Source organism: Sceloporus occidentalis, unplaced genomic scaffold (assembly GCF_023333645.1).
Source record: "Sceloporus occidentalis isolate IW3139 unplaced genomic scaffold, rSceOcc1.0.p SCAF_169, whole genome shotgun sequence".
Taxonomy (NCBI): Eukaryota; Metazoa; Chordata; class Lepidosauria; order Squamata; family Phrynosomatidae; genus Sceloporus; species Sceloporus occidentalis.
The window spans coordinates 1124168-1149144 of NW_028317149.1; the positions used below are offsets into that span (position 1 = coordinate 1124168).

A 24977-nucleotide genomic window follows, 5' to 3' on the forward strand; every position below is an offset into this window, starting at 1 on the left:
GGTCAATTTAACCCTGTCTCTGCTGTAACAGCGTCCTGATATCGGGCATGGCCGTGCGGTTTCAGGTGAGTTGGGTGTGTGTATGTATGTGAGACCGTAAGCAAGTTGTATATAGGAAGTGAATGGTCCCTTGGCGTAAATCCTCGTTAGTATCGTAAACAGCAAGGATCGCTAGAAAAAAAGCGCAGATCTATCGTATTCCTGTTTTGAAAATCGAATTAGAGCTAGGATTTGCCTTGTTATCAAAATGCACTATATGTCTCAAGGCTGCTGTTCTTCTTATCGGCGCCATTTGGTTATCAGAGATTTATTAATGTTAATACAACAAGAGATGCACTTCTAGACAACATACCTGCTGATCTTGGGCTGCTCTATTCACGTGTTTTCTTATAAAGCACTTTTGGAGTTATATGTTCCAAGTGACTTGATGTTTCCAGTAATGGAGAGAATGTTTGAAATTAATATATTTGTTTTTCAAGCTCCTGCTATAGTCATCATCGCACACACCCGATACCATGTATTTGGCAATGCTTTTCTGGCAGCCTTACCCTAATTGTATCAATGACAAGCATCTCAAAGCATTCGTCAGAAGTTAGTGGCCAAAAGGCAGATCTCCAGCCCAAAAGTGGCTGAGGATCATAAGATGTGCTGATCAGCAGCAGCTGGAGTTTCTAGATCATTCTGACAATACACATAGGTTAGTGATGTCTGCTGGTTAACAAAAGTATAATTTATATTCCCTGTTTTGAGGAATAGTTTTAATGACTGTGAAACATGTGTTAACTTTTTTTCATGTTGTTGTAGTATGAAATAACACAGAAACTCCCAGTTTCAGAGGGCTGACCAATTCTTTGAACAAAATATGTCATTAGCATACCTGGGAACTATCCGAGCCTAACCCTAACTATCAGTGTTTTACTCACAGCCTTTTCAGGAGGTAAAGGGGGCTTTCTTTTTAATTTAAACCGTCTTGCATTTAGGAGATCTCATCTCATTACTTAGAAACCAGCAACTATCACTAACAGTGATCGATCAGTCTTTTGCCCTCTTAACAACATTACAGATTTACTTGATATAAGTGACTTAATTCAGAATACTTTTACTTGCTGGCGTGTAATACAAGAGCATATTGAGGACCATTTGATTTCCACCATTAGGGAGTCCATGCAGTATGAAATGAAGGGTTAATATCTTATACGTCGCTGGGTTAGGACATTTATAAAGATCTCGAGGTATGGCCACGCTGTTACTCCTATAGGATTATTGAATACACAGAGCGTATTGTTGCCTGAAAAATACCAGCTAGATAGCAACCATATCCATATTGTATGACTGAAGGATTGGCAACACTTCGCTAACACTGTTCCTAAAACAGCAATAACTGTGAAGACCTTTATTAAGTCGTTGACGTATACATTAGCACAAAAAGCCGTGTGTTTATTTTTTTGCATTTTACACGTTATGTTACAGCTTTACTTTGTAATTTATGTTTCTATAGGTCATACTCTCTGCTTCTATTCCCTCCACCAATATTGGCACCCTTGGTAAATATGAGCAAAAAAGGCTGTGAAAAACTGTCTATTGTTTAACCCTTTGATGTTTTCTTTAAAAAAGTACACAAAATAATTTGCTCTCATGGATATAAAACAGTTGCACAAACAGCACAGGTTAATCCTTTTTTCAAAAATGTTTAATATATGTGAGGCACAATTTTTGGCATCCTTTTAGTCCGTATTTTGTGCTGCCTCCTTTTTCCAAGATAACATCTGAGTTTTGTCCTATGATTCATGAAGAGGTTGGTGAATACATGGCAAGGGATCTAAGACCATTCCTCCATACAGAATCTCTCCAGATCCCTCAAATTTTGAGGTTGGTGAACTTCAGTTGACCCCACAGGTTTTTCATGGGGTTCAAGTCAGGGGACTGGGATGGCCATGGTAGGACATTGAATTTGTGGTCGCTAAGCCCTTTTTAATGTATGTTTTGGATCATTGTCCTGCTGGAAGATTCAACCACGGTCCATTTTAAGCTTTCTGGCAGAGAGGTGTTTGTTTAATATCTGTTGATATGATACACGGCATCATGGACTAAAACAAAATGCACAGGTCCTCTGGCAGAAAACAGCCCCAGAAAATTAAAGAGCCACCATCATATTTAACCGTGGGCATGAGGTACTTTTCCAAATGGCTACCCACCTCTGGTGTTTACTGGTTTCATCTGACCATAGAACCAGATCCCATTTGAAGTTCCAATAGTGTCTGGCAACTCGGAGATGGTTGACTTTGCCTTTGGATGGGAGTAGAGACTTTTTTTCTTGAAACCCTCCCAAACAACTTGCGGTGATGTAGGTGACATCGGATTGTAGTTTTGAACACTGTGTGATCCTTGGATGCAACCAACTTCTGCATTCTCCACCTGTGGAGGTTTTTTTTGGCCACTCGAACCATCCTCTTTACTGTTTGTTGAGACAACATAGACATCCTCTTCCAGGTTGATTCATAACTTTTCCAGTTGACTGAAACTTCTTAATTATTGCCCTAATGGTAGAAATGGGCATTTTCAAAGCTCCCTGTTTGTGAATCTCAACAACCTTTTGTCGCACATCACAGCTATATCGCTTGGTCTTACCCATTGTGATGGATGAGTAAAATATGTGTTACCTAATATTTATACCTCTGTGAAACAGGAAGTCCGGGTTGAACAATTTCCTGTTCTCAATCACCCAGGCGTACTAAAAATGTAAAACATAACTGGGAATATACGTATTTATTATAGATTTTTTTGCATATAAATTCATAGCGGTGCCAATAATTGTGCCACACATATTAATTTTTTTTTTATTTTTTTTTTTATAAACCTGTTATGTTTGCAATTGTTTGATATCCATGAGAGCACAGCTTTTTTTTTTTAAGAAAGTATCAACGGTTAAACAAGAGACTTTTTCACAACCTTCTTTGGACATATTTACCAAGGGTGCCCATATTAGTAGAGGGCACTGTATATGCCCCTCATTAAAAATGCTGTGCTTAAAATATTTCTATTTCTCTCTCTGTCATACCCACCGCTTCCCAGGTGTCACAATGTCCAACGCTATGCAGGAAGAAGTGACGCCAGGGCAGCTCTGCACATTGTCACACGACATCACTAAGAACAAAGCCAATAGTAGCGACATTACCTGACCATTGCCCTGGCCGTTTGTGCTGCAAAGTTTTCAGCCAAAGCCAACTTCAACATTCATCGTATAGATGCCATACAATCCCCTAGCATTTTTTTTGTCGTGCCCAGCTGCTATTCTTTATCTAAAAAGGGCTAAGGAATTAGTAAGTAGACTTGGGGCCGGCCAACTCTTCTTGTTCGTCTTCATGGGGGGAAAAAAATCTTCGTATTCCACGAATATTCGCACGTTCCTGTGTTCGGGCGTGCATTCTTTGTGTTCATTTTTGGCCATTTTTTTGTAGAAGGGGTTACTACAGGGTTAACGCACTGTGCAGCAGCTTTGGCGCCAGTATTTTAAATGTCCGTACGAGGAACTCTATTGGTCACCGGCAGGGGCCTCCTCTGCCATCAACCATTGAAGTGTTGTTTGTCTTCGCCTTCGTGTACGTTTTGCCGCCGCCATGTTTGTATGTTAGGTATTCCGGCTGAGCAACGAAGACGCGCCCTTTGTGCACGTTTTCATGTTCGCCCGAATACGAATGCACAAGTCTATTAGTAAGTATGTTTGGCTACTGAGAACCAAGATTAAAATGATGTTGTAGCGGATTAAAAGCAGTTCAGAGGCAGAAGTGGTTTTCCACCAAGAAGAAACTACCACAACCTTTTTGCATTTTGCCAAACTGCCTTTTTCATGATAAAAGATTTGGACCTGGTCGCGCTCGGTATTCCAGTTCCCATTATATGAGAGCAATGTAAAGGTGCATGGGCAGATACGATTATTTAATCGTGATTTAAAGTATGTGTTGGGCTTCACTACGTTTATTTTGCCGGCCAGCTAATATTGTTTGGTTTCTGCAATAAACAAGTTGTAGCAGACAGAGTGGCTTAGATGCGGTTAATGACAAGTGGATCAATTTCTAGAGGCATTCTCCTGATACTATACTTTTGCATTCATCCTTTGTTTGTTTGTTTTTTTTAAATTGCTGACGTGATGATTCAGTTTCTTGTAGGAAGAATTGAATAATGTTAGGGGCTGATCTTCTAAACCCCATAGAATCACATATGTTTCTTCTTACATGATGATCAGAATATGGCAAAAGGATGCATCAGCACATACCATGTAAAGGCTGTAGGGCCCCAAGATGTACGCATTAGTAACTATTATTTTTAGTTAAATAGCGCCAACAATTTACACAGCGCTTCTTACAACACATATATTCAAGGGGTATGACGAGAATAGAATTGACGGACAAACAAACCGATATATACTAGATGGAGATAGTCCTGCTGACAAACACATTGGTAATGTGAAGAGTGGAATGGGAATGGTGGTCTTATGTCCTTCAGCACACATCCCTGGTGGTAGAAAATGCCCTAGATGCTTACAGTATGTTACATCAATATCTCTACATTCCCGTTATCCTTATATTGTTGTCTCTACAATTTTTTGTTGCATGACATTTTTCACTTGTTGCAGGTTTCAGACATGGAAGAAATGACAATATGGGAACAGCACACTGTCACACTATCCCGGGTAAGTGACATCCCGGTACAGGAAGACTGGAGATCATGTCATTGTTTTCATATTCTGTGTACTGGGGTTTGTTTTTTCCCAGGCAGGCTGGAAACATTTACCCAAGTTAAAATGTTCATACATGCCTAGATTAAAGCAAACCATGCATCAAGTGGTATAATGGTAAAAATTCAGAAATAATCCTAATACCAAAGCACATAATTAAAGTAACAAAACCCACATATATTTTTTTTACATTATAAAAAGTCCCGATCCTCTCTTAGAGAATGTATTAAATATATGTGGTTGTACATTACATATTGATCACCAGCATAAAAGAGGCACCTACTTTGCAGGAGGCCCCTTGCCCATGGGGGTCCTCAATGCCAACACAGTCCCACAAAACTTCTCCCCAGCCCATGCATACCCAATGCATACCACGCTGAGTCTGAGTACAGGGATATGATGTAATTTTCCGACGTTCAGACGTAACCAGCATATAAGGACTGTGAGGGAGCAGGAGAGCTCTCGCTGGCCTGTGGACAACACAGGTGGGAGGTTGGGTTTGTGTTTAAGTGTTAGTGTGTATAAGTACGGTATCTGTTATTGTATCTGTTGTGTGTGCTAGTATGGTAGTGTGTGTTTCAGTAAATGTGTTAGTGTGTGTTCATGTTACTGGGGGTCTGTGTGAGTATATAACTGTGTGTGCGGAATGCTAGTATATGTAAATATGGTTAGATAATAGAGAGAAGCAACTGGATAGTGGAAACCCAGAAATCACACTCATTCCAGGCAGGAGGTGGGAGTATCGCATTATGTTGTCACTATCCTCTAGTGAACATGAGACCTACTGCTGGTGAAAATATACCATCACGGCAAATAACCCATATGGGCACAGGGAATAAAAAAAAAAAAAAAATTTCTTCGAAATTTGCGTGATCTGTGGTTTATAACGTGTTTAATTCAAATGATGGCCCCGACGTGTAGTTTCCAGAAGGAACTCTTTTGTTCAAATAAAAATGGTTCGATTTTCTTTTTACTGCTGCCAACTGCAATAATCAAGGGGGGGGGGCTTGATGTCTAGCTCGCTTCAAAAGTAGTCACTGAACTTAAAACATTGGAGGAACTTTAAAACCGCAAAAAGGAAGTATCTGGGATCAATGTTCCCTCTAATGTTTCTTAGGTGGTGTGCGCAGAAAATTTCTCTTGTGCAAAAATTTTCCCAGAGCCAAAATTTTGTGCGCACAATATGCTTCTGCAAATGTTACATTTATTCTATATTTTTGGTACAGCTCGCTCATGGTTAATAACACTACATTATAGTGTGATAATGTAGTATTAGTTACACAACAGTATTACTTACTGTAATGTTTTTTTAAAGGTGAAATTCTCACTGCATAAGTAAATTATGAGCGGATCACAAGCGGAGGCTCCAGGCCGCATAAAGAATAAAAAAAAAAAATTGGGAAAAACTGTTGTGCGCAGGGGCGTACCTAGAGTATTTGGCACCTGGGGCGGATCCTGGGACACCCACACACACACTCTTTAAAACTGCATAGCTTCTATCGTTAGGCAAACATTGACCGTGTTACAGCGTAACTGCTATCATTATATACTAAGGCAAACATTGACGGTGGTACAGCATAACTGCTATCATTATATACTGAGGCAAACATTGACGGTGGTACAGCATAACTGCTAACATTATATAGTGAGGCAAACATTGACAGTGGTACTGCATAACTGCAATCCCTATATACTGAGGCAAACATTGAGGGTGGTACAGCATAACTGCTATCATTGAGGCAAACACTGACAGTGGTACAGCAGAACATCTATCGCTATATACTGACGCACGCACTGACCATGGTACAACACAACACCTATCACTATACATCGAGCCAGACATTGACAATAATGCAGCATAACCCCAATCACTATATATTAAGCCAAACATTGATGTGGTGTAGGCCTACCACTTTAGTGTCTGGCCTAGTATTTATATATATATATATATATATATATATATATATATATATATGCACCGAAATGAAAATTCTGGACCTGAAAATTTTACATTCACTTGACTGAAACCGAAAATTACCCCCCCACACACACCTTTAAAAACAAACACTTTTATTAAAAGTAACACACCAAAATTAGACAAAAAAATCAATTATATATATATATATATATATATAACAGCAATCACACTCCTATCATGTCCAGGTTCTAGCATGTATTGGTTGCTTGGGCATGATAGGAGTGGGATTGCTGTTAGCAATTATATATATATATATATATATTAATATTATCGAATTTTTCTGTCCAATTTTGGTGTGTTACTTACTTTTAATAAAGATGTGGTTAACACACCAAAATTGAACAAAAAAATAGAATTGCTAACAGCAATCTCACTCCTATCATGCTCAGGCAGCCAGTACATGCTGGAACGTGAGCATGATAGGAATATGATTACAGCCTCCCTGTGCCATGCTATTCCCCCCCCCACACACACACACTTACACATCCATGCTATCACACACACACACACTCACACACACACTCATTCACAAACATTCAGTTTAAACTACACCCATCACTCTCACACACTTACTAATTCACTCTCACAGAACGTTTTCCTACCTTTTCTCTGTCACTGTCACTTTTCCTCTTCTTCGTTATTCCTCTTCTTCCAGTGCAGTGGAGGCGGTGGGCGTGGCTTCAGTGCTGTGCGCCGGGATATGACATCAAATCCCGACGCACAACATCAGTTGCCGCGCGCGTCGCAAGGGAGCAGGATCGGAGGTCTGCATTAACAGACCTCCCGCTCCCTTGATTTTTTTTTAAGACGGTTAGAGGGAGATCCCTCTAACCGAGCCTGCACCTCTAGCGGCGGACATTACTGTCCGTCTCTGGAGGGGTGCCGTGCACACGTTCGGTACGCTACTGGTTGTGCGCACAATTTTTGTTCGTGTGCGCTCCTTCTTAAAGCTATGTGCGCGCGCACAAGCGCACAGCTTAGAGGGAACACTGTCTGGGATATTTAACTCGTCTGTGCAAAGATTGACATGCCTTTTATTTTTTAGGAAGCAGTTATGCAAACATAACATAATCTGGGTTTATTAAAGTTTGAGTGTATCCTCATCTTTATACATTATGTTAAATGTTTTCCCCCAAAACTTAATGCATGTGTAGATGTGAACTCTTTGTTCTTGTAGCTCCACACAATTGCATTATTGTGTCCTGCAACACCATTTTTGTTGCAGGACCCTCGCAGAGGATTTGGAATAGCGATTTCTGGAGGAAGGGACCGCCCATCAGGACTAGATGGTGACAATTCTGTCATTGTGTCAGATGTTGTCCGTGGTGGCCCTGCTGACGGTAGACTGCAGTAAGTAACACCTACTACAGTTTTAGTTCTGTCTGTGTATTAGGTATATGTGCTTCAATAGTACGTAACAGTATACCTAAGATGGCTAGTATAATGTCCCATCATTGACAAATGCATATCAAAGTACTCTTAATATACAGGGTTTTGTTTTTTTTAATCTGTAAAAACCTCGCCTTGTTAAAACACTGCGGCAGACTGCCCCTTCTTTTACTGCCTACATTTGGTGGCGGTTTTGGCTACTTCAAGCAGCCAGTCTCTGGCAGGAAAGCATTCTCATTGAAATGAATGAGCATGCTTTCAGTGCATGCACATAGGTGTTCTCGTTGGGCCCCTGTAAATGTCACGGGATCCAGTGCATGCACACTGGTAAGTAGGCGATGCTCTGGCCGTATGCACCTCCTGCAAGCCAAAGAGGGGCAAGAAAAAAAACCAGCAAAATCATAGAGGGATTCAGATTAATCCATCCATTAATTTGCGCCGGAAGGAAATTTTAATTTGAACGTGACACTCAGCTGATGGGTGGAGCAGGGTTGGATTAACAATTGCATACCTGGGACTGTTCTGGCTCCGTTCCGGGATGTAAGGTAGGAGGTCCCGCTGATGTCAGTGATGTCGTTTGAGTGTACTCCTTTTTTTTTTTTTTTTTTTTTTTAAGAAAATGATGATCACATTATTATCTAATAATGTATATTGCTTTATAAACATGGTGACTGTGTTTTCTTTAGGACACGTGATCGCATTGCCATGGTGAATGGTGTCTCCATGGAGAATGTCACATCCTCATTTGCTATTCACACATTGAAATCCTGCAGCAAGACTGCCAATTTGGTGAGCTTTTATCTAACAACATTAATGTCCGGCTTCCAGATAAACACACTGCTGCACACATGAGCAATGTTAAAAACATGACTGGGTTGTTAACATAGTTGTCTGTCCATGTGTCTGGATATGCTGATACGACTGCAAACACGAGGATGATGAAGACGTAAAAGTTGTATCTAAAGTCAGAGGTCTGACAGTGTTGATAGTGACACGGTGGGATCTCTGTAGAAGTGTATGTATGTTTCTGATTGGCATTGTTGAAAATGGATGCAAGTGTGCTAGAGATGATATGGTAGTTCTGTTACAAATTGGCTTTGAAAGACTCCACTAAGCGTGTGTATAACACATCCCTGTAAACAGATGACCTCTGTAAGGAATGACTGACAAGTCTGTGTAAGTCTGCTTCAGAACAAATGAACTGAATTGAGTGAGACTGGATTATGGTTCTGCGAGTAAAGCAATGGAAGCAAATCTTCCATTATCTTGTTTTCTGACGTTCTTTATTCTGCGTTGTACGATATATCTAACTATATCCCTGGTTTCTACATTCAAATATTAACTCTTGCCCTCCAACAGACAGTGAAACGACCCCGAAAAATTCAGATCCCTGTGAGTAGCTCCGTGCCCTCAACAACAGCAGATCGTTATTACCCGTCTCAGACTCCACGGTCTTCTGAGCGTTCGTTTGTGGATGTTTCCCGACGGCGAGAATCGGAGGAACCAGACTCTCCACCGCCGTGGAGAGGAAGACGTGAAAGCTCAACTCGAGAAGCCCCTGAGGATACTGCAAGGGGTTATGAAGGAGATTCCTCCAGTGGCCGAAGCTCTGGAGGGTCCTATACAACCTCTTCCCACCATACAAGGCACCGCAAGGCAAGAGGTGCAAGTAGCGAAACTGGAGGTTACCCAAAAAGAGGTGGTGGTAGAGATTCCAGTGTCTCTGGTAGCGAAGCTGCAGCTTCTCACAGGAGGAGAGACATGGGAAGTGGGATACGAGGATCTGGTAGTGAGGCAGGGAGTCATTCCATCAGGAGAGAGACTGGCAGTGAGGTAGGAAGTGAGATGGGGTCAATGAACCACAATGGACTACAACTTGTATCAGGGTTCAAGAGACTGCCTGCCCAGGATGTTCCAGCCAAACCTGTGAAGACCATATTGACCAAACATTCAGAAAATCAAGGTACAGTTCATGATTCGGTCATGCAAGTCTCTAAATTTCTGTCTTTCAGATCCTTTTTCTGTCTGGAACTCACTTGTTATTTGTATCACCTCTGCTATGCCTGCTCACGTTTCTCACAAATATTTTCTTGACATTGTTTGCTGTTGCGTCACAGACATCTCCACGTGTGTGTAATTAACTTTTTATTTTGTGTTCCTTCATTGCAAGATCTTTACTCTTGTTAATCATTGTAACCCTCACAGAGTATGGTCTGAAGTTGGGTAGTCAGATCTTCATTAAACACATCACTGAAAGTGGTCTAGCAGCGCAGGAAAAATCTCTACAGGAAGGTGACCTCATCCTCAAGGTAAAACACAACCTGAGACTTGTTTGGTTTGCTACTCTCACTTTATGCTGTATATTTAACTCATTCATTACAGCACCTGGCAAAAAAAGGTTAGAAAGCAGGATTCTTTCTCTCTGAGCTTTACTGTCTGCTTAGTTTATGTGGCTAGTGGTATGTCAGTGAGCCTCACAATTACTAAGCCATCTGTTTGTGTTCATTTCCATTTGGGAAAACAGATTGAGGAACGGGTGACAGATATACGGTATTTGACAGTTTAAAATTTAGAAATTTCATTTATTGATTCAGGGGTATCTCAAAAGCAAGAGATAAGGCAAGAGCGCCTTAATTCGGAGAAATTCAGGACTGATGAGCGAGTTTATAGCACTGCAAGGAAAGTTACAATGTACAATTTAATTCTATCTAGCTATAAATACAGATATATTTAAACACATACACAATATGGACAAAAGTATTGGGACACCAGGCCATTACACCAACAGGGACTTTTATGACATTGCATTCTAAATACATAGAAATTATGTCATTATTATGACAGCTTCCACTCTTCTGGGAAGGTTTTTCGCAAGATTTTGGAGTGATCTGTGGGGATGTTTGCCCCTTTTATCCAGTAGAACATTTGTGAGGTCAGGCACTGATGTTGGACAAGAAGGCCTGGCTTGCAATCTCCATTCCAGTCCATCCCAAAGGTGTCTGATGGGGTTGAGGTTTGGGTTCTGAGCAGGCCAGTCAAGTTCTTCCACACCAAACTCATCTAACCATGTTTTCACGGACCTTGCTTTTTTTGCACTGGGGCATGATCACGCTGGAATAGAAACTGTTCCCACGAAGTCGGAAGCATAGAATTGTCCAAAATGCCTTGATATGTTCCCTTCCGCATACTACAGAACACATTTCCACTGCTCCAGAGTCCCGTGCTTTAAACCACTCAATCCGACGCTTTGCATTGCACTTGGTGATTTGAAGCTTGCATGCAGCTGCTCCGCCATGAAAACCCTTTCCATGAAGCTCCCGCTGCACAGTTTTTGGGCTGATTTTAATGCCAGTACTCTTCAGCTATGGAATTAGCTGAGCATTGGCGACCTTTTTCTTAACACTCGCCTAAGCACTGTGACTTTATGTTGTCTTCTGCTTCGTGGCTGAGTTTCTGCTGTTCCTAAACAATTCCACTTTCCAATAATACCACTTACAGTTGACTGTGGAATATTTAGCAATAATTCAGTTTGTGAAATTTCATCCCAGCTAAAGTGGTATCCTATCACAGGACCATGCTTTAATTCACTCAACTCTTCAGAAAGACCCATTTTTTCACAAATGTTTGTAAATGCAGACTGGATGGCTAGGGACTTGATTTTATACACCTGTGGCAATGGATCTGAGACACCTGAATTCAATAAGGTGTGTCCCAATAATTTTGTCCACTTATCGTCTACAGCAATAATAAAGTTCCAACATCCAAACATTGACCCTGCTGTTTAACCCCTTGATGACAATTGCCGGTCCGGGCACGTCACCGAAAATCGTGACGATTATGACAATTGACGTGCCAGGACCGGCACGTCTTTAAACGGGTGAAAAAATCGATCCGTGATCGATTTTTTTCACTCAAACGGTGTTGCTCTAATGCCTCGACATCGAGGCATTGAGCAACACCAAAAAAAACATTCCCGGCCCCCCCCGATCGCTCCTAGGAGCAAATAAAAAAACATGTTTGAAAGACTGCACGTCTTTCAAACATGGCGGCGCCCGCCGCCGAAAAACGGGTTTAGGAAGCGATCGCGAGTCGCTTCCTTTGCTTAGCTGGTGTTGCTAAGATGCCTCAGTATCGAGGCATCTTTGCAACACCTGTTTAGCAAAGGAAGCGACTCGCGATCGCTTCCTAAATGCTCAACTTACCTTCCCGGTGCCGGCGTCTTCGAAACACATGCGGTGTTTCAAGATGGCGGCGCCCATCAAGCCGGGGGCGGAGCCTGCTGTCATCATCGGGGGGGGGGTGTTGCTGGATGTCATGGACATCCAGTGAATAACACCCCTAGTGGTCAGATCACTCATAAGAGTGATCATGATCTGATAAATCAAAGGCAATGTTTTCTAAACATTGCCTTTGATTAGTATTGGATCTGCCTCCCTCCTTCACTTGCTTCTAGTGAGGGAGAGAGACAGATCAGTGTGTTTTTAGGTATTCTCAATAATATATATTATTATTGATCCAAAGGCTCTTATAAGAGCCACCCATTTAATATTAACCCCTTCATTGCCATTGATCACTGCATAAACAGTGATCTTGCATAGTGGCAATTGTTTTTGGGGTTCTTTTTTTTTACATTTTTTTTTACTTTTTATTTTTTTTTGTACTTTTTTTTAGGGTTTTTTTAATTTTTTTTATTAGAGCCATTAACCCTTTCCTTCCCTACTATTTTTGCTGCAATTGTTGCCATGCAGCGGTATACGGCTGAGGAGGCATGTTCCAAATTTGGCCCTTTTGCCCCCAAACAATCTGACAAACCCATGCATGTGGGGTATCAATGTACTCAGGAGATGTTGCTGAACACATATCGTGTTGTGGGACAGTGACATATACCAGGAGCTGTAATTTTACACCTGAAGTACAAAGTATGTTTAAAAAACAGCAAAAACAATTACTATCACAAACTTTGACAAGGGTTGGTGGTAGGATTAGTGCATGGAAAGGGTTAAACTATCAGCATCTAAAATACCCTGGGGTGTCTAGTTTTCAAAAATATATGGTTTGGTGGGGTAAATTTAATTTGCTGGCTTCAAAGATGCCCCAAATACCACATAGAGACAGAATTACCAGATTCAGAGAAAAATGGTTTTGAAATAGCAAAACGCTACTTGTACTTATTGCCCCATAACGTGTAGAAGAAAGCAAAAAAACATAAAACATTGGGTATTTCTAAACTCGGGACAAATAGTAGAATCTATTTAGCAGGTTTTTTCAGTAGTTTTTTATGATGAATAAAAGATTTTTCAAATAAAAGTGAGAAATTTTTTTTTTTTTTCAATTTTTCGTCATATTTTATTATTTTTATTATAGAAAATTACATCATATATAAAAAATTATGGTGTCTGAAGAAAGCCCTTCTTGTCCTGAAAAAAACTATATATAACTTGTGTGGGTTTAGTAAATGGGTTAAGAGAAAATTACAGCTAAACACAAACACCGCAGAAACGATAAAACAGCCATTGTCACGAAGGGTACAAAAAATAGAATCAGCCTTTGTCACGAAGGGGTTAAATACAACTGGACAGTCAAAAACTGCTGCATGTATTAAAAATCAAGTGGCTATGAAAAAGTTTCTACCTACTTACCATGCCAACAAAAATCTTTTCATAGATAGAAAGGAATCCCAGGCAAATTTCAGCATTCCGCACGTAAATGGACTAGTCCACAGTAAATAGATCTTATAACAACAAGGGGATGTGCACAAAAATGTTCTCTGAAGATACATAACCATGGATACTAAGCCTGTAACCTTTTAATTTTTCTCCGAATAGCTACAATTTCCACAATTCTGCGCAAGATCAGACAGGGTCAGAAATGAGCCATACCAAATATCACACTTTGGCCCCAAAAAGGGTCTTGTTTCACAGATCTTTTAGTAATGCTAAAAGGGACTTCAGCAGAGAAGGGAAGCTTAGGGAAGAGATGAGTTTTGCATAGAGAGAAGATGGGCCTGTGGAAGCGGGATTGGAATTGCTTGGGGGACGGTGACAAGGAGAGGGTGGTGGTGTAGAGAAAAGAGGTGGGATGCTGGGCGGCGTAGGCACTGTCCTCCCAGGCCCACTCTTGGATGTTGGATGTGACATGACATAACCCAGCAGTAAAAATACACCGTGTGACAAGCTGTAAGAAAAGGATGCAGGCAAGATAAGGGTGTGAGGGATAGAGTGGGGTGTGATTTAGTGTAGGTTACATTCATCCTCTATGAGCAAGAAGGTGCCAGCACTCCCCTGGGCATAGTATATAAAGATTTAGGTGGGCTAGACCAAACTAAGAGGTAAATAAGCAGTGGGTGGCGCACTGTACACAGGTGCATAAGACAATGGGACCATCCCTGTGTCATTTTGACAAAATGGAGTGTATATACTAAATGGAGTTTGCCAAATTAAAGATTTTTAACTTAGATAATATGCAGTAAATTGAAATGCTCATTGTGCAAACTCACAGGTTGGTGAATGCACTCCAGTGAGGTTTTTTTTAGTTGTTGTGTGGGTGATTGATTGTTTTAACAACTACATTTTAATATATGTTACAATCTATGATGACTTTTGTTTCCTTTCAGATCAATGGCGTGGCAAGCGAGAACATGTCCTTAGCTGACACCCGACGGCTTATTGAGCAATCTAGAGGAAAGCTGACGCTCACTGTTTTGAGGGATAATCGACAGTTCTTGGTAAACATTCCAGAAGTGAGGGACAGTGACAGTGATGGCAGAAGTTCCCCACGAGATGGTGAGAAATGAACAGTGGGAGACCTTCCTTTTGTTTTGTTTTGTTTTTTCTTTTTACAAGAACCCAGCAGAATTTGTTTATTAAAAAAGATGACCATACCCATGGCCAGTCATGGGGGAAAAAACAGATGCCTCAAGTGTGTGCACCCCATCTTTAAAGTCTTTATTCATTAAGGGAAGACGCTCTTCTCAAAACTGCTGGACCAGTTAAATATTTTTATGGGTAATGGTCATGATGTCCATACTGAGGAATAGAATATTACTGAAGACCCCGCTCTAATGCTTTGGGGATATGTCTATAAATAAGTTGTGTGCCTTATATTGATTATTATTATTACTGTATATAGCATCCTCTTATTCTCAAGAGCTGTACAGGACATAACAAGTAGTACACATAACATTTCAGAATTACGTAAACAATAAATATTTATACAGTCATAGTCAAGTTTAAAATCTGGGAAACAAGCAAACATTTCTTGTTAAGTTAATGGTTCTGATGTGTCTTAATATTGTTGAACACTCATAGAAAATCAAATCACTTGGCGTCTACTTTATTATAAACTTTGGCAGCTATGAAAGAAACAGGAAAACGAGTGTGTGTATTTTTGGAATAGCAATGGTAGTGTGACTGCTGTAATTAAAGTGGCTTTCTCTTCTAAAGATATCTCTGATTTGAGTTCTGATCATACACCACCTCCACCTCAGCCTCCTCCTCCCCCACCCGTCCACCACGAAAAGAGCTCACCTGAGAGTCCAGAATCACCTCTGTAAGTCATTCCGCTGTCCTATTTTCCAGCATTTAATTTATTTTTCAGATATTCCGCTTATTTACTCTGCTTTTATATTCTCGATTTGCAGGCGAAATCAGATTAATGGCCAAGAGTTCTTGATAAGGGACAGTCCTGAGCCTGAAAATGGTAAGAAACACCTAACTTTTTGCTGCACTATATCATAAAAGGATGGACGTAACTGAAGGGGGTGAAAAAAGAACAGGGCCGTTCTCACATCAAATCCTTCTTCTCCAGGGTATGCTGAGTCTCCACACCTGGCTACAGAATATAGGAATGAATCTGAAGGACCCAGTGAAAGAGGCATAGATGATTTGCGACAAGGGTAATGCAACCTATCATGAACAACTTCTTCTTTTGCCAACACTACTTTCCATTTGCCAACAACCCAATTCCAGCTTGTATCAGTTATCTGCATGTTATTCATTCTCTACTAATGTTTTTCTCTATATTTCTTTTCTCCTCTATCTCCTGTAGCTTTTCCCCAGCCCCATTTTTATAATTTATTTTGTCCTTTTTAGCTTTGTTTCAGTTTTTCTAATCCTTGGCCTTGATCTTACATTTCTCTTGTATTCCACCACACACAGGTATAGCCCAGATGCTCGTCTAGTTCAGTTCAGGAAAGAGAGGAATATAGGCCTGCGTCTTGCAGGAGGCAATGATGTGGGAATATTTGTAGCGGCCGTACAAGCAGGGAGTCCTGCTGAGAAAGAGGGGATGAAGGAAGGAGACCAGATCCTTCAGGTATCCTATTCGTTATCCTTTATATAGATGTATAGATTTATCTTGTCTACCTGTCTCTCCTTGCACCGTTCTCAACAGGGGAGGGCTGGAAGCCTAAGGCCTGGGGGGCAAGTCTAGTCAAGTGGCCCGTTGCGCCACCGAATCAGCCCACTATACATGCCCATCTTTTCCTGATTTTCTAACGCATATTGATGTGATGGGACTGGGAGTAAAAAAAAATATGTTTAATACATAAAAAAATAGCTAATCTTTGTAACAAAATAAAATTTAAATATGGAAAAATTGGACCCTAGGCATTTCCTTGGTCCCCTGCCTGTAATTATCCCCAGAGTCCCTTTGTCCCTCATTCACTAAGCCACACCTCTGTTTTACTTACTCCCGGTAGTTCAGGTATAGATCAAATAAACAGCACATGTAAACAGCACGTGCATGTATAGATCAACTGAATAAGAAATACAAACCCTGTATTTGCAGGTGTACATAAATAATGTATGGAAACATAGCATAGCAGAATAACACACAAACCCAGTTTTGCAGGTACAGATCAACTGGAAATCACATAACAACTAAGCATTAAAGGTATAGATAAAACCCCCTAAATTACAGGCATAGATCACAGGATGCACACCCCCAAAGTCAGCCCTGGTGTCCACACTGCCCACATAGAAGCCGACCAGCACCAAGATAACATTAACAAATTACAGTCCAGAGTGAGCCAACTTTGTCCCCAAACAGCCTGCCCTGACACCAGTACATGCTCTGCAACACCGACACCCAAACACACACACCAGGACAGGCTCTTCAACACCGACACCCAAACACACACACACCAGGACAGGCTCTGCCACACTGACACCCAAACACACACACACACACACACACACACACACACTATGACAGGCCCTGCCACATCAACATCCAAACACACACCAGGACAGGCTCTGCCACACCGACACACACACACACACCAGGACAGGCTCTGCCACACAGACAGCCAAACACACACACACACCAGGACAGGCTCTGCGACACTGACACCCACATCCAAAATGCTTTCCACACTGGTTTGTTTTTGTTTTTCCCCCTTGTATTGATGCCCCAGCCAGCCCCCCCCTTTGGTTTTAATGTATTTCCCCCCACACCCTTGTGGATTTGTGCCCCCAGCCAGACCCCTTTGTACATTATGCCCCTTGTGTATTGCCCCATGTGGATTTGTGCCCCCAGCCAGACCCCTTTGTACATTATGCCCCAACACCCTTGTGTATTGATTTATGTGATGTCCCCAGCCAGCCCCCTCCCTTGTGTATTGATGCCCCCCTTTGCATTGTTAATGACGGACCCATGTATATTGAACCCAGGCCCCCACCTTTGTGTATTGATTTATGTGGTGCCCCAACCACCCTGTTGTGTACTTATACCCCCTAGCCACCCCCATTTTGCATTTATTTGTTGTCCCAATGCAGCCCCCCCCTTTGAATATGGCTCCCCTTCCGCCTATTACCCCAACTATTTTAATTTTTTTAATACTTACGTTTTTGCTGCCATCCTTCACTGCTGCTGTCCTCCAACGTGCTCTTCTAGCTGTCACGAGGAGCTGTTCCGTGTGACTCCGCCCCCTTGAGCGGCCCATCACATTAACAATGTGACGTGCCGCTCAAGGGGGCGGAGTCGCACAGGACACTGGGCGGCACTGTGCAGGCACGCTGGCCGCTTAATGATTTTAAACCGGCCAGCTTGTCTTACGGCCGCTTTAAGAGTCACAGCCACATCGGCTGCAATGGCATCTCGGTTTGCCGGCCACTTCGGCCGGCCTACCGCGGATGCTGCGGGCTTTAAAGACGGCCCTGGCGTGGCCGAATCGGCCACTTAAATGGGCTGCTGCGCGGCCGTTTAATGTAGATTCAGGGCGGCCTGGGGGGGCAATTGCCCCCCAGGCCCAGCCCGCCCCTGGTTCTCAACACCCACATCCTTTCAATTAAATATATTCTTTTTGCTTTTCTGCAGGTTAATGACACCAGTTTCCATAACATGACACGCGAGGATGCAGTGCAGTATCTCATGAGCCTGCCGCAGGATGAAAATGTCATTTTTCTTAGCCAACACAAAGAGGATAGTAAGTTAAATGGTTTCAATAAATGTATTTTTAACTCCATTCTGTGCACAAGAATTTTGTGTTCTCTAGCAGGCAACACGTTTTTAGCAGACTCCGCAACTATTTGTGTCATGCAAGATTCAGGATCCATAACCATCACAAGGTTGATTGTGTTAAAGGCTCTTGCCATACACAAAACACACAAATACTATATGTACATACACTCAATATACACACCAAATACAAATGTTCAGCATGCTTTTATTTTAGGGCTGCAACTAACGATTATTTTCATAATCGATTAGTTGGCCGATTATTTATTCGATTAATCAATTAATCGGATAAAAAAAATGAATGTAAATTTTTCATTTATTTAAAATAATGTAATAAACAAATTATATTAAATACAAACAGCATAATAAAAAAACTTTGATAAAATGCATTTCTTGCCTTTATTTCGCAACCAGCCCCCCCCAATTTATGCACGTTTGAGCCCAGACATGCCACGCTGCCTCCCAGACATGCCACGCTGCCTCCCAGACATGCCACGCTGCCTCCCAGACATGCCACGCTGCCTCCCAGACATGCCACGCTGCCTCCCAGACATGCCACGCTGCCTCCCAGACATGCCACGCTGCCTCCCAGACATGCCACGCTGCCTCCCAGACATGCCACGCTGCCTCCCAGACATGCCACGCTGCCTCCCAGACATGCCACGCTGCCTCCCACATATGCCACGCTGCCTCCCACATATGCCACGCTGCCTCCCACATATGCCACGCTGCCTCCCACATATGCCACGCTGCCTCCCACATATGCCATGCTGCCTCCCACATATGCCACGCTGCCTCCCACATATGCCACGCTGCCTCCCACATATGCCACGCTGCCTCCCACATATGCCACGCTGCCTCCCACATATGCCACGCTGCCTCCCACATATGCCACGCTGCCTCCCACATATGCCACGCTGCCTCCCACATATGCCACGCTGCCTCCCACATATGCCACTCCACGCTGCCTCCCACATATGCCACTCCACGCTGCCTCCCACATATGCCACTCCACGCTGCCTCCCACATATGCCACTCCACGCTGCCTCCCACATATGCCACTCCACGCTGCCTCCCACATATGCCACGCTGCCTCCCACATATGCCACGCTGCCTCCCAGACATGCCACGCTGCCTCCCAGACATGCCACGCTGCCTCCCAGACATGCCACGCTGCCTCCCAGACATGCCACGCTGCCCCCCACATATGCCACGCTGCCCCCCACATATGCCACGCTGCCCCCCACATATGCCACGCTGCCCCCCACATATGCCACGCTGCCCCCCACATATGCCACGCTGCCCCCCACATATGCCACTCCACGCTGCCCCCCACATATGCCACTCCACGCTGCCTCCCACATATGTCACTCCACTCTGCCTCCCACATATGTCACTCCACTCTGCCTCCCACATATGTCACTCCACGCTGCCTCCCACATATGTCACTCCACTCTACCCCCACACATGCCACTGTGCCTGATACACCTTATACCCCGATACACCACTCCATCCTCCCCAGACATGCCACGCTGCCTCCCAGACATGCCACGCTGCCTCCCAGACATGCCACGCTGCCTCCCAGACATGCCACGCTGCCTCCCAGACATGCCACTCCACGCTGCCTCCCACATATGCCACTCCACGCTGCCTCCCACATATGCCACTCCACGCTGCCTCCCACATATGCCACTCCACGCTGCCTCCCACATATGCCACTCCACGCTGCCTCCCACATATGCCACTCCACGCTGCCTCCCACATATGCCACTCCACGCTGCCTACCACATATGCCACTCCACGCTGCCTCCCACATATGCCACTCCACCCTGCCTCCCACATATTCCACTCCACGCTGCCTCCCACATATGCCACGCTGCCTCCCATATGCCACGCTGCCTCCCACATATGCCACTCCACGCTGCCTCCCAGACATGCCACGCTGCCTCCCAGACATGCCACGCTGCCTCCCAGACATGCCACGCTGCCTCCCAGACATGCCACGCTGCCCCCCACATATGCCACGCTGCCCCCCACATATGCCACGCTGCCCCCCACATATGCCACGCTGCCCCCCACATATGCCACGCTGCCCCCCACATATGCCACGCTGCCCCCCACATATGCCACTCCACGCTGCCTCCCACATATGCCACTCCACGCTGCCTCCCACATATGTCACTCCACTCTGCCTCCCACATATGTCACTCCACTCTGCCTCCCACATATGTCACTCCACGCTGCCTCCCACATATGTCACTCCACTCTACCCCCACATATGCCACTGTGCCTGATACACCTTATACCCCGATACACCACTCCATCCTCCCCAGACATACCACTCCATCCTCCCCAGACATGCCACACTGCCTCCCAGACATGCCACACTGCCCTCCCCACATATGCCACTCCACTCTACCCCCAGATAAGCCACTCCACTCTACCCCCAGATAAGCCACTGTGGCCCCAGATCTGCCTTATACACCCTGATACACCACTCTGTCCTCCCCAGACATGCCACACTGCCCTCCCCACATATGCCTTATATACCCTATATGCCTTATACCCCCAGATACGTCACTCCGTCCTCCCCAGATATGCCTTATACCCCCCCGATATCTTATAGTCCCCTCAGAGTCACAGACCATACTTTTATAAATAAGTACTGGGTTAATCTTCACTGCCCCCAGGATTTAGATTCCCCTTAGTTTGCCCCCCTTTATCTCTAACTGCACCTTAAGTTAACTTTAATAAATTAATAAAATTAACCCTCAGTCCTCATCGTTAAATTAACCCTAAACACCCCATTAACCATAACTGCCCCTAAATTAACCCTAAAGACCCCATCAATCACAGCATCCCCTAAATTAACCCTAAAGACCCCATGAACCACAACAGCCCCTAAATTAACCCTAAACATACCATTAACCAAAACTGCCTCAAATTAACCCCAAACACACCATTAACCATAGCTGCCCCTAAATTAACCCTAAACACCCTATTAACCATAACTGTCCCTAAATTAACCCTAAACACCCCATTAACCATAACTGCCCCTAAATTAACCCTAAACACTCCATTAACCATAACTGCCCCTAAATTAACTCCCACCTCCCCTAACTTTCAGTATTAATATTAATTTTATACTTACAGTTAGATGAGTGTCACAGCCATGTGGTTCTGGCCTTCTGGGAGAAGGAAGGGGGCGGGGCCAGTTGTCACAGTGATTACAGGGAGGGGCTGGTAAGTAGGAGCTGCTGCTGTGAGTCAAACTAAACGGATTATATAATGAGGGGTATTTTTCAGAGCATTTGCTCTGAAAAAACCCTCATTTAATAATCGATAAAAATCGATTCAACTAATCGATAATGAAATTCGTTGGCAACGATTTTCATTATCGATTATTGATTTTATCGATTAGTTGTTGCAGCCCTATTTTATTTATTTTTTTAGTCAAAATGAATATAAAAACAAAGCAATATTTGGTTGATCCAATGGGAAACCTGATTGGTATTTTGGGCCCAAGAAGAAAAAAAAATATTGCTTTCATTTGTGTCATTTCCTTCCTATGGATCCAAGAACGTAACAGCGGTGTGACAGGTTAAGAAGGATGGACTTTCATTAACCGTAAAACCTATGGAACTAAAAAACACACATGTACACACATTGCCTATTTCTTTTCACCTTGATGTAGTTTTTTGCCAAATAGACTGGAATTAGACTGCCACCACCTAACCTATATCTCGATCCAAAATCGTAACTAGTTGCTTGTATAGTTTACAGGAAAATGATAAAATCCAACGTTGGGGACTCTTTCTATATACGCACACACTTTGATTATCAAGCGGACACTCCGTCTGGCCTAAGCTTCACCAGGGGAGAGATTTTCCATGTCCTGGACACGCTGTACCATGGGAAGCTGGGCAGCTGGTTGGCTGTTCGAGTTGCTCGGGATTTACGAGAGATGAAGAAAGGCATAATACCCAACCGCAATAGGTGACAGACCGTAATTAAACGATGAACAGGCTTCTTTCCTGATCTATTTTGTTTGTGTTTCTTATTTGTATGACTCCCATTACTTCAACCGCAGCTCATCTTCTCTGTCTCATCGCTAATTTTTACAGGGCAGAGCAATATGCGAGCTTGGAGAATGTTTTGAAGCCACAGTCCACATCTGGCCCACGAACTGAATTTTGGAAGCTGAGAGGATTACGGGGGGCTAAAAAGTTACTAATGAAAAGCCGAGAAGATTTGGCTGCTATAACAACCAAAGCTAAATACCCCCCATATGAAAAAGTGGTCCTTAAAGAAGGTAATATCTTCTTTCTTTCACTTAGCAATGTTCTTTTTGTCATTGCCCTTTTCTTTGAAGTACTATATGCTATATCTCATCCTGTCTTTCTTCATTCTTTTTTTCTAGCAAGTTTTAAACGTCCTGTGGTCATTTTGGGTCCAATCACAGACATTGCACACCAGAAGCTATGTACTGAGTTGCCCCAGGAATTTGAGGCTGCAGGTTGGTAGTGTCTTACATACAATATGGTAAAAAGTGGTTAATACATCTGCATGTTTTGTTATGGGAGAAAGTAAGATTTTTTGCAGTTTCACCTAAAGTGTATTACTTTGTAGATACTGTTCCTCGTGAAGATGGGAGATCCAAGGTTATCAAACTGCAGCTTGTGAGGGGGATTGCAGAGAAGGTGAGGCGATGCTGTGTAGCTTTCTGTTGATTGTGATAATTCTGTAACTTGGAGAGAGAGCTCGGTTTTCCAGTGCCAGTGATTAGTAGGCAGTGTCTGTATCAAGATATTGATTTCTTCTGTAACTTCGTTTTAGAATAAGCATGCACTCCTGGACATCACACCGACGGCTGTTGAACATCTGAATTATGTGCAGTTCTACCCTATTGTTGTGTTCTGTAACCCAGAGAACAGGCAGGGGATAAAGGCTATGAGGAAATGGTTGTTTCCTGAATCAAAGAAGAGCTCCAGGCGCTTGTATGCACAAGCAGTTAAACTGAGAAAGAACAGCTCTCACCTCTTCACTGGTAATGAAATATCTATTACAAAATCCTAACTCCTCTTCTGTTTCTATCTTCACTTTTGTAATTGTTACATTGTGGCTTCTGTCTGCAGCCTCAATCAACTTGAGTGGAGCTAGTGACTCATGGCTTCCCAAGCTGAAGGAAATTATTCAAACAGAACAAACAAGACCAATTTGGACTACAGAAGATAAGGTGAATGTAGTTTGGGCATCATGATAATAGATGGACATGCAGGAAATAGAGATAATGTTGTGCAAAAAAAAAGCATACTGTCACAACTCTAATAGTCATAATTATGCCAAATTCCCTCTCCAGACAGAAAATCCAGTTGCAGAGCCCCTGGATGTTCAGAGTGATACTCTGTATGGGTCTACAGACTATCTGAGCTGCGACAGTCGTGCCAACAGTGACTATGAGGAGACGGACGCTGAGGGTGGCGCCTACACCGATCAAGAGTTTGAAGAGGAATTGCAGGAGCCTGCCCTGGCTAGGTCCTCTGAGCCAGTACTCGAGCATCAACCAAACTACTATGGCACCAGTTCTTACAATGAATACTCTTCTGACTACGTTCACCAACCTCCTTCTGACACTGCCTCTTACCATGAAGACAATTCTATCACGGAACACACGAACCAGTACCGAAGTCTCTTGACAACTAGGAATGCAGATAGTTCCCACCAGGTGCTAACTATTGTATAGTATACATGTTATGTATGCTTATGGGTAGCAGCTTATTTTAAGGACAAATAAGGAATAATGACCTTTATTAATTAAAACCCTTTCTATTCTCACGTGTGTTTTTGTAGGAAGAAAATGCACAGCACCATGACCAGTGGATATATGGGACCACCAAGAGGTAGTGTAGGGTTTATAGTAGACACCTTCTGTTGGAGGGGGTATGTAGCTGGGCAGGCAAATATTGGCTTTAGGATGGGCTCCTACCCAATGAACTGTTCAGCAAAAGGGAAAAGGAATGCTCCAGAGCCTGCTGAGTTTTGGGTAGTTTGTATCTTGCACATGTCCATATGGATGCAGTGGGTGAGCCAGGCTCGGGTTGCTTGTGGTTGGATGAGCTAAACCCAGGGTCTGACTTTGCCAGCCTTTGATCTCTGGGACCACTTAAAAAAAAAAAAAAAATGCATGATCCATTAATAAATTTAATACACTTCTAAGAAAACTATTCCTTCATGTACAACATTTCTACTTTATGCATGCATACATAATGCCACCATAGAGTGTCATGTGGATCACTGATTATGCATCTGTTCGGTATGTCATCATCTTACAAACTGCTTGAGCGGACCGCAGTGACAATTGCTCCAATACAAACATTACTAGTTTCCTCATTTAGTTTCGAGAGACTAGTCGGTTTA

General features: G+C 43.1%; 1 protein-coding gene across 1 annotated transcript; it reads left to right on the forward strand.

Annotated features, from left to right (window-relative positions):
• The first annotated feature begins 47 nt into the window (after positions 1-47).
• LOC149279374 (tight junction protein ZO-3-like) lies at positions 48-24303 on the forward strand. Its single transcript, XM_089501274.1, has 19 exons — positions 48-65; positions 4634-4690; positions 7939-8063; positions 8789-8891; positions 9462-10065; positions 10308-10411; positions 14716-14884; positions 15545-15650; positions 15742-15800; positions 15909-15996; positions 16259-16415; positions 18420-18528; positions 22337-22556; positions 22685-22872; positions 22981-23076; positions 23190-23260; positions 23397-23607; positions 23696-23796; positions 23920-24303. Exons 1-19 carry the CDS (start codon positions 48-50, stop codon positions 24301-24303), a joined length of 2970 nt encoding a protein of 989 aa, XP_089357400.1.
• Positions 24304-24977: the final 674 nt, after the last annotated feature.

Excerpts from the sequence above, each read along its gene's own strand:
- LOC149279374 (XM_089501274.1), top strand. Across the intron at positions 10,066-10,307 it reads CAAACATTCAGAAAATCAAG|AGTATGGTCTGAAGTTGGGT; the intron begins GTACAGTTCATG and ends TAACCCTCACAG. Across the intron at positions 10,412-14,715 it reads AAGGTGACCTCATCCTCAAG|ATCAATGGCGTGGCAAGCGA; the intron begins GTAAAACACAAC and ends GTTTCCTTTCAG.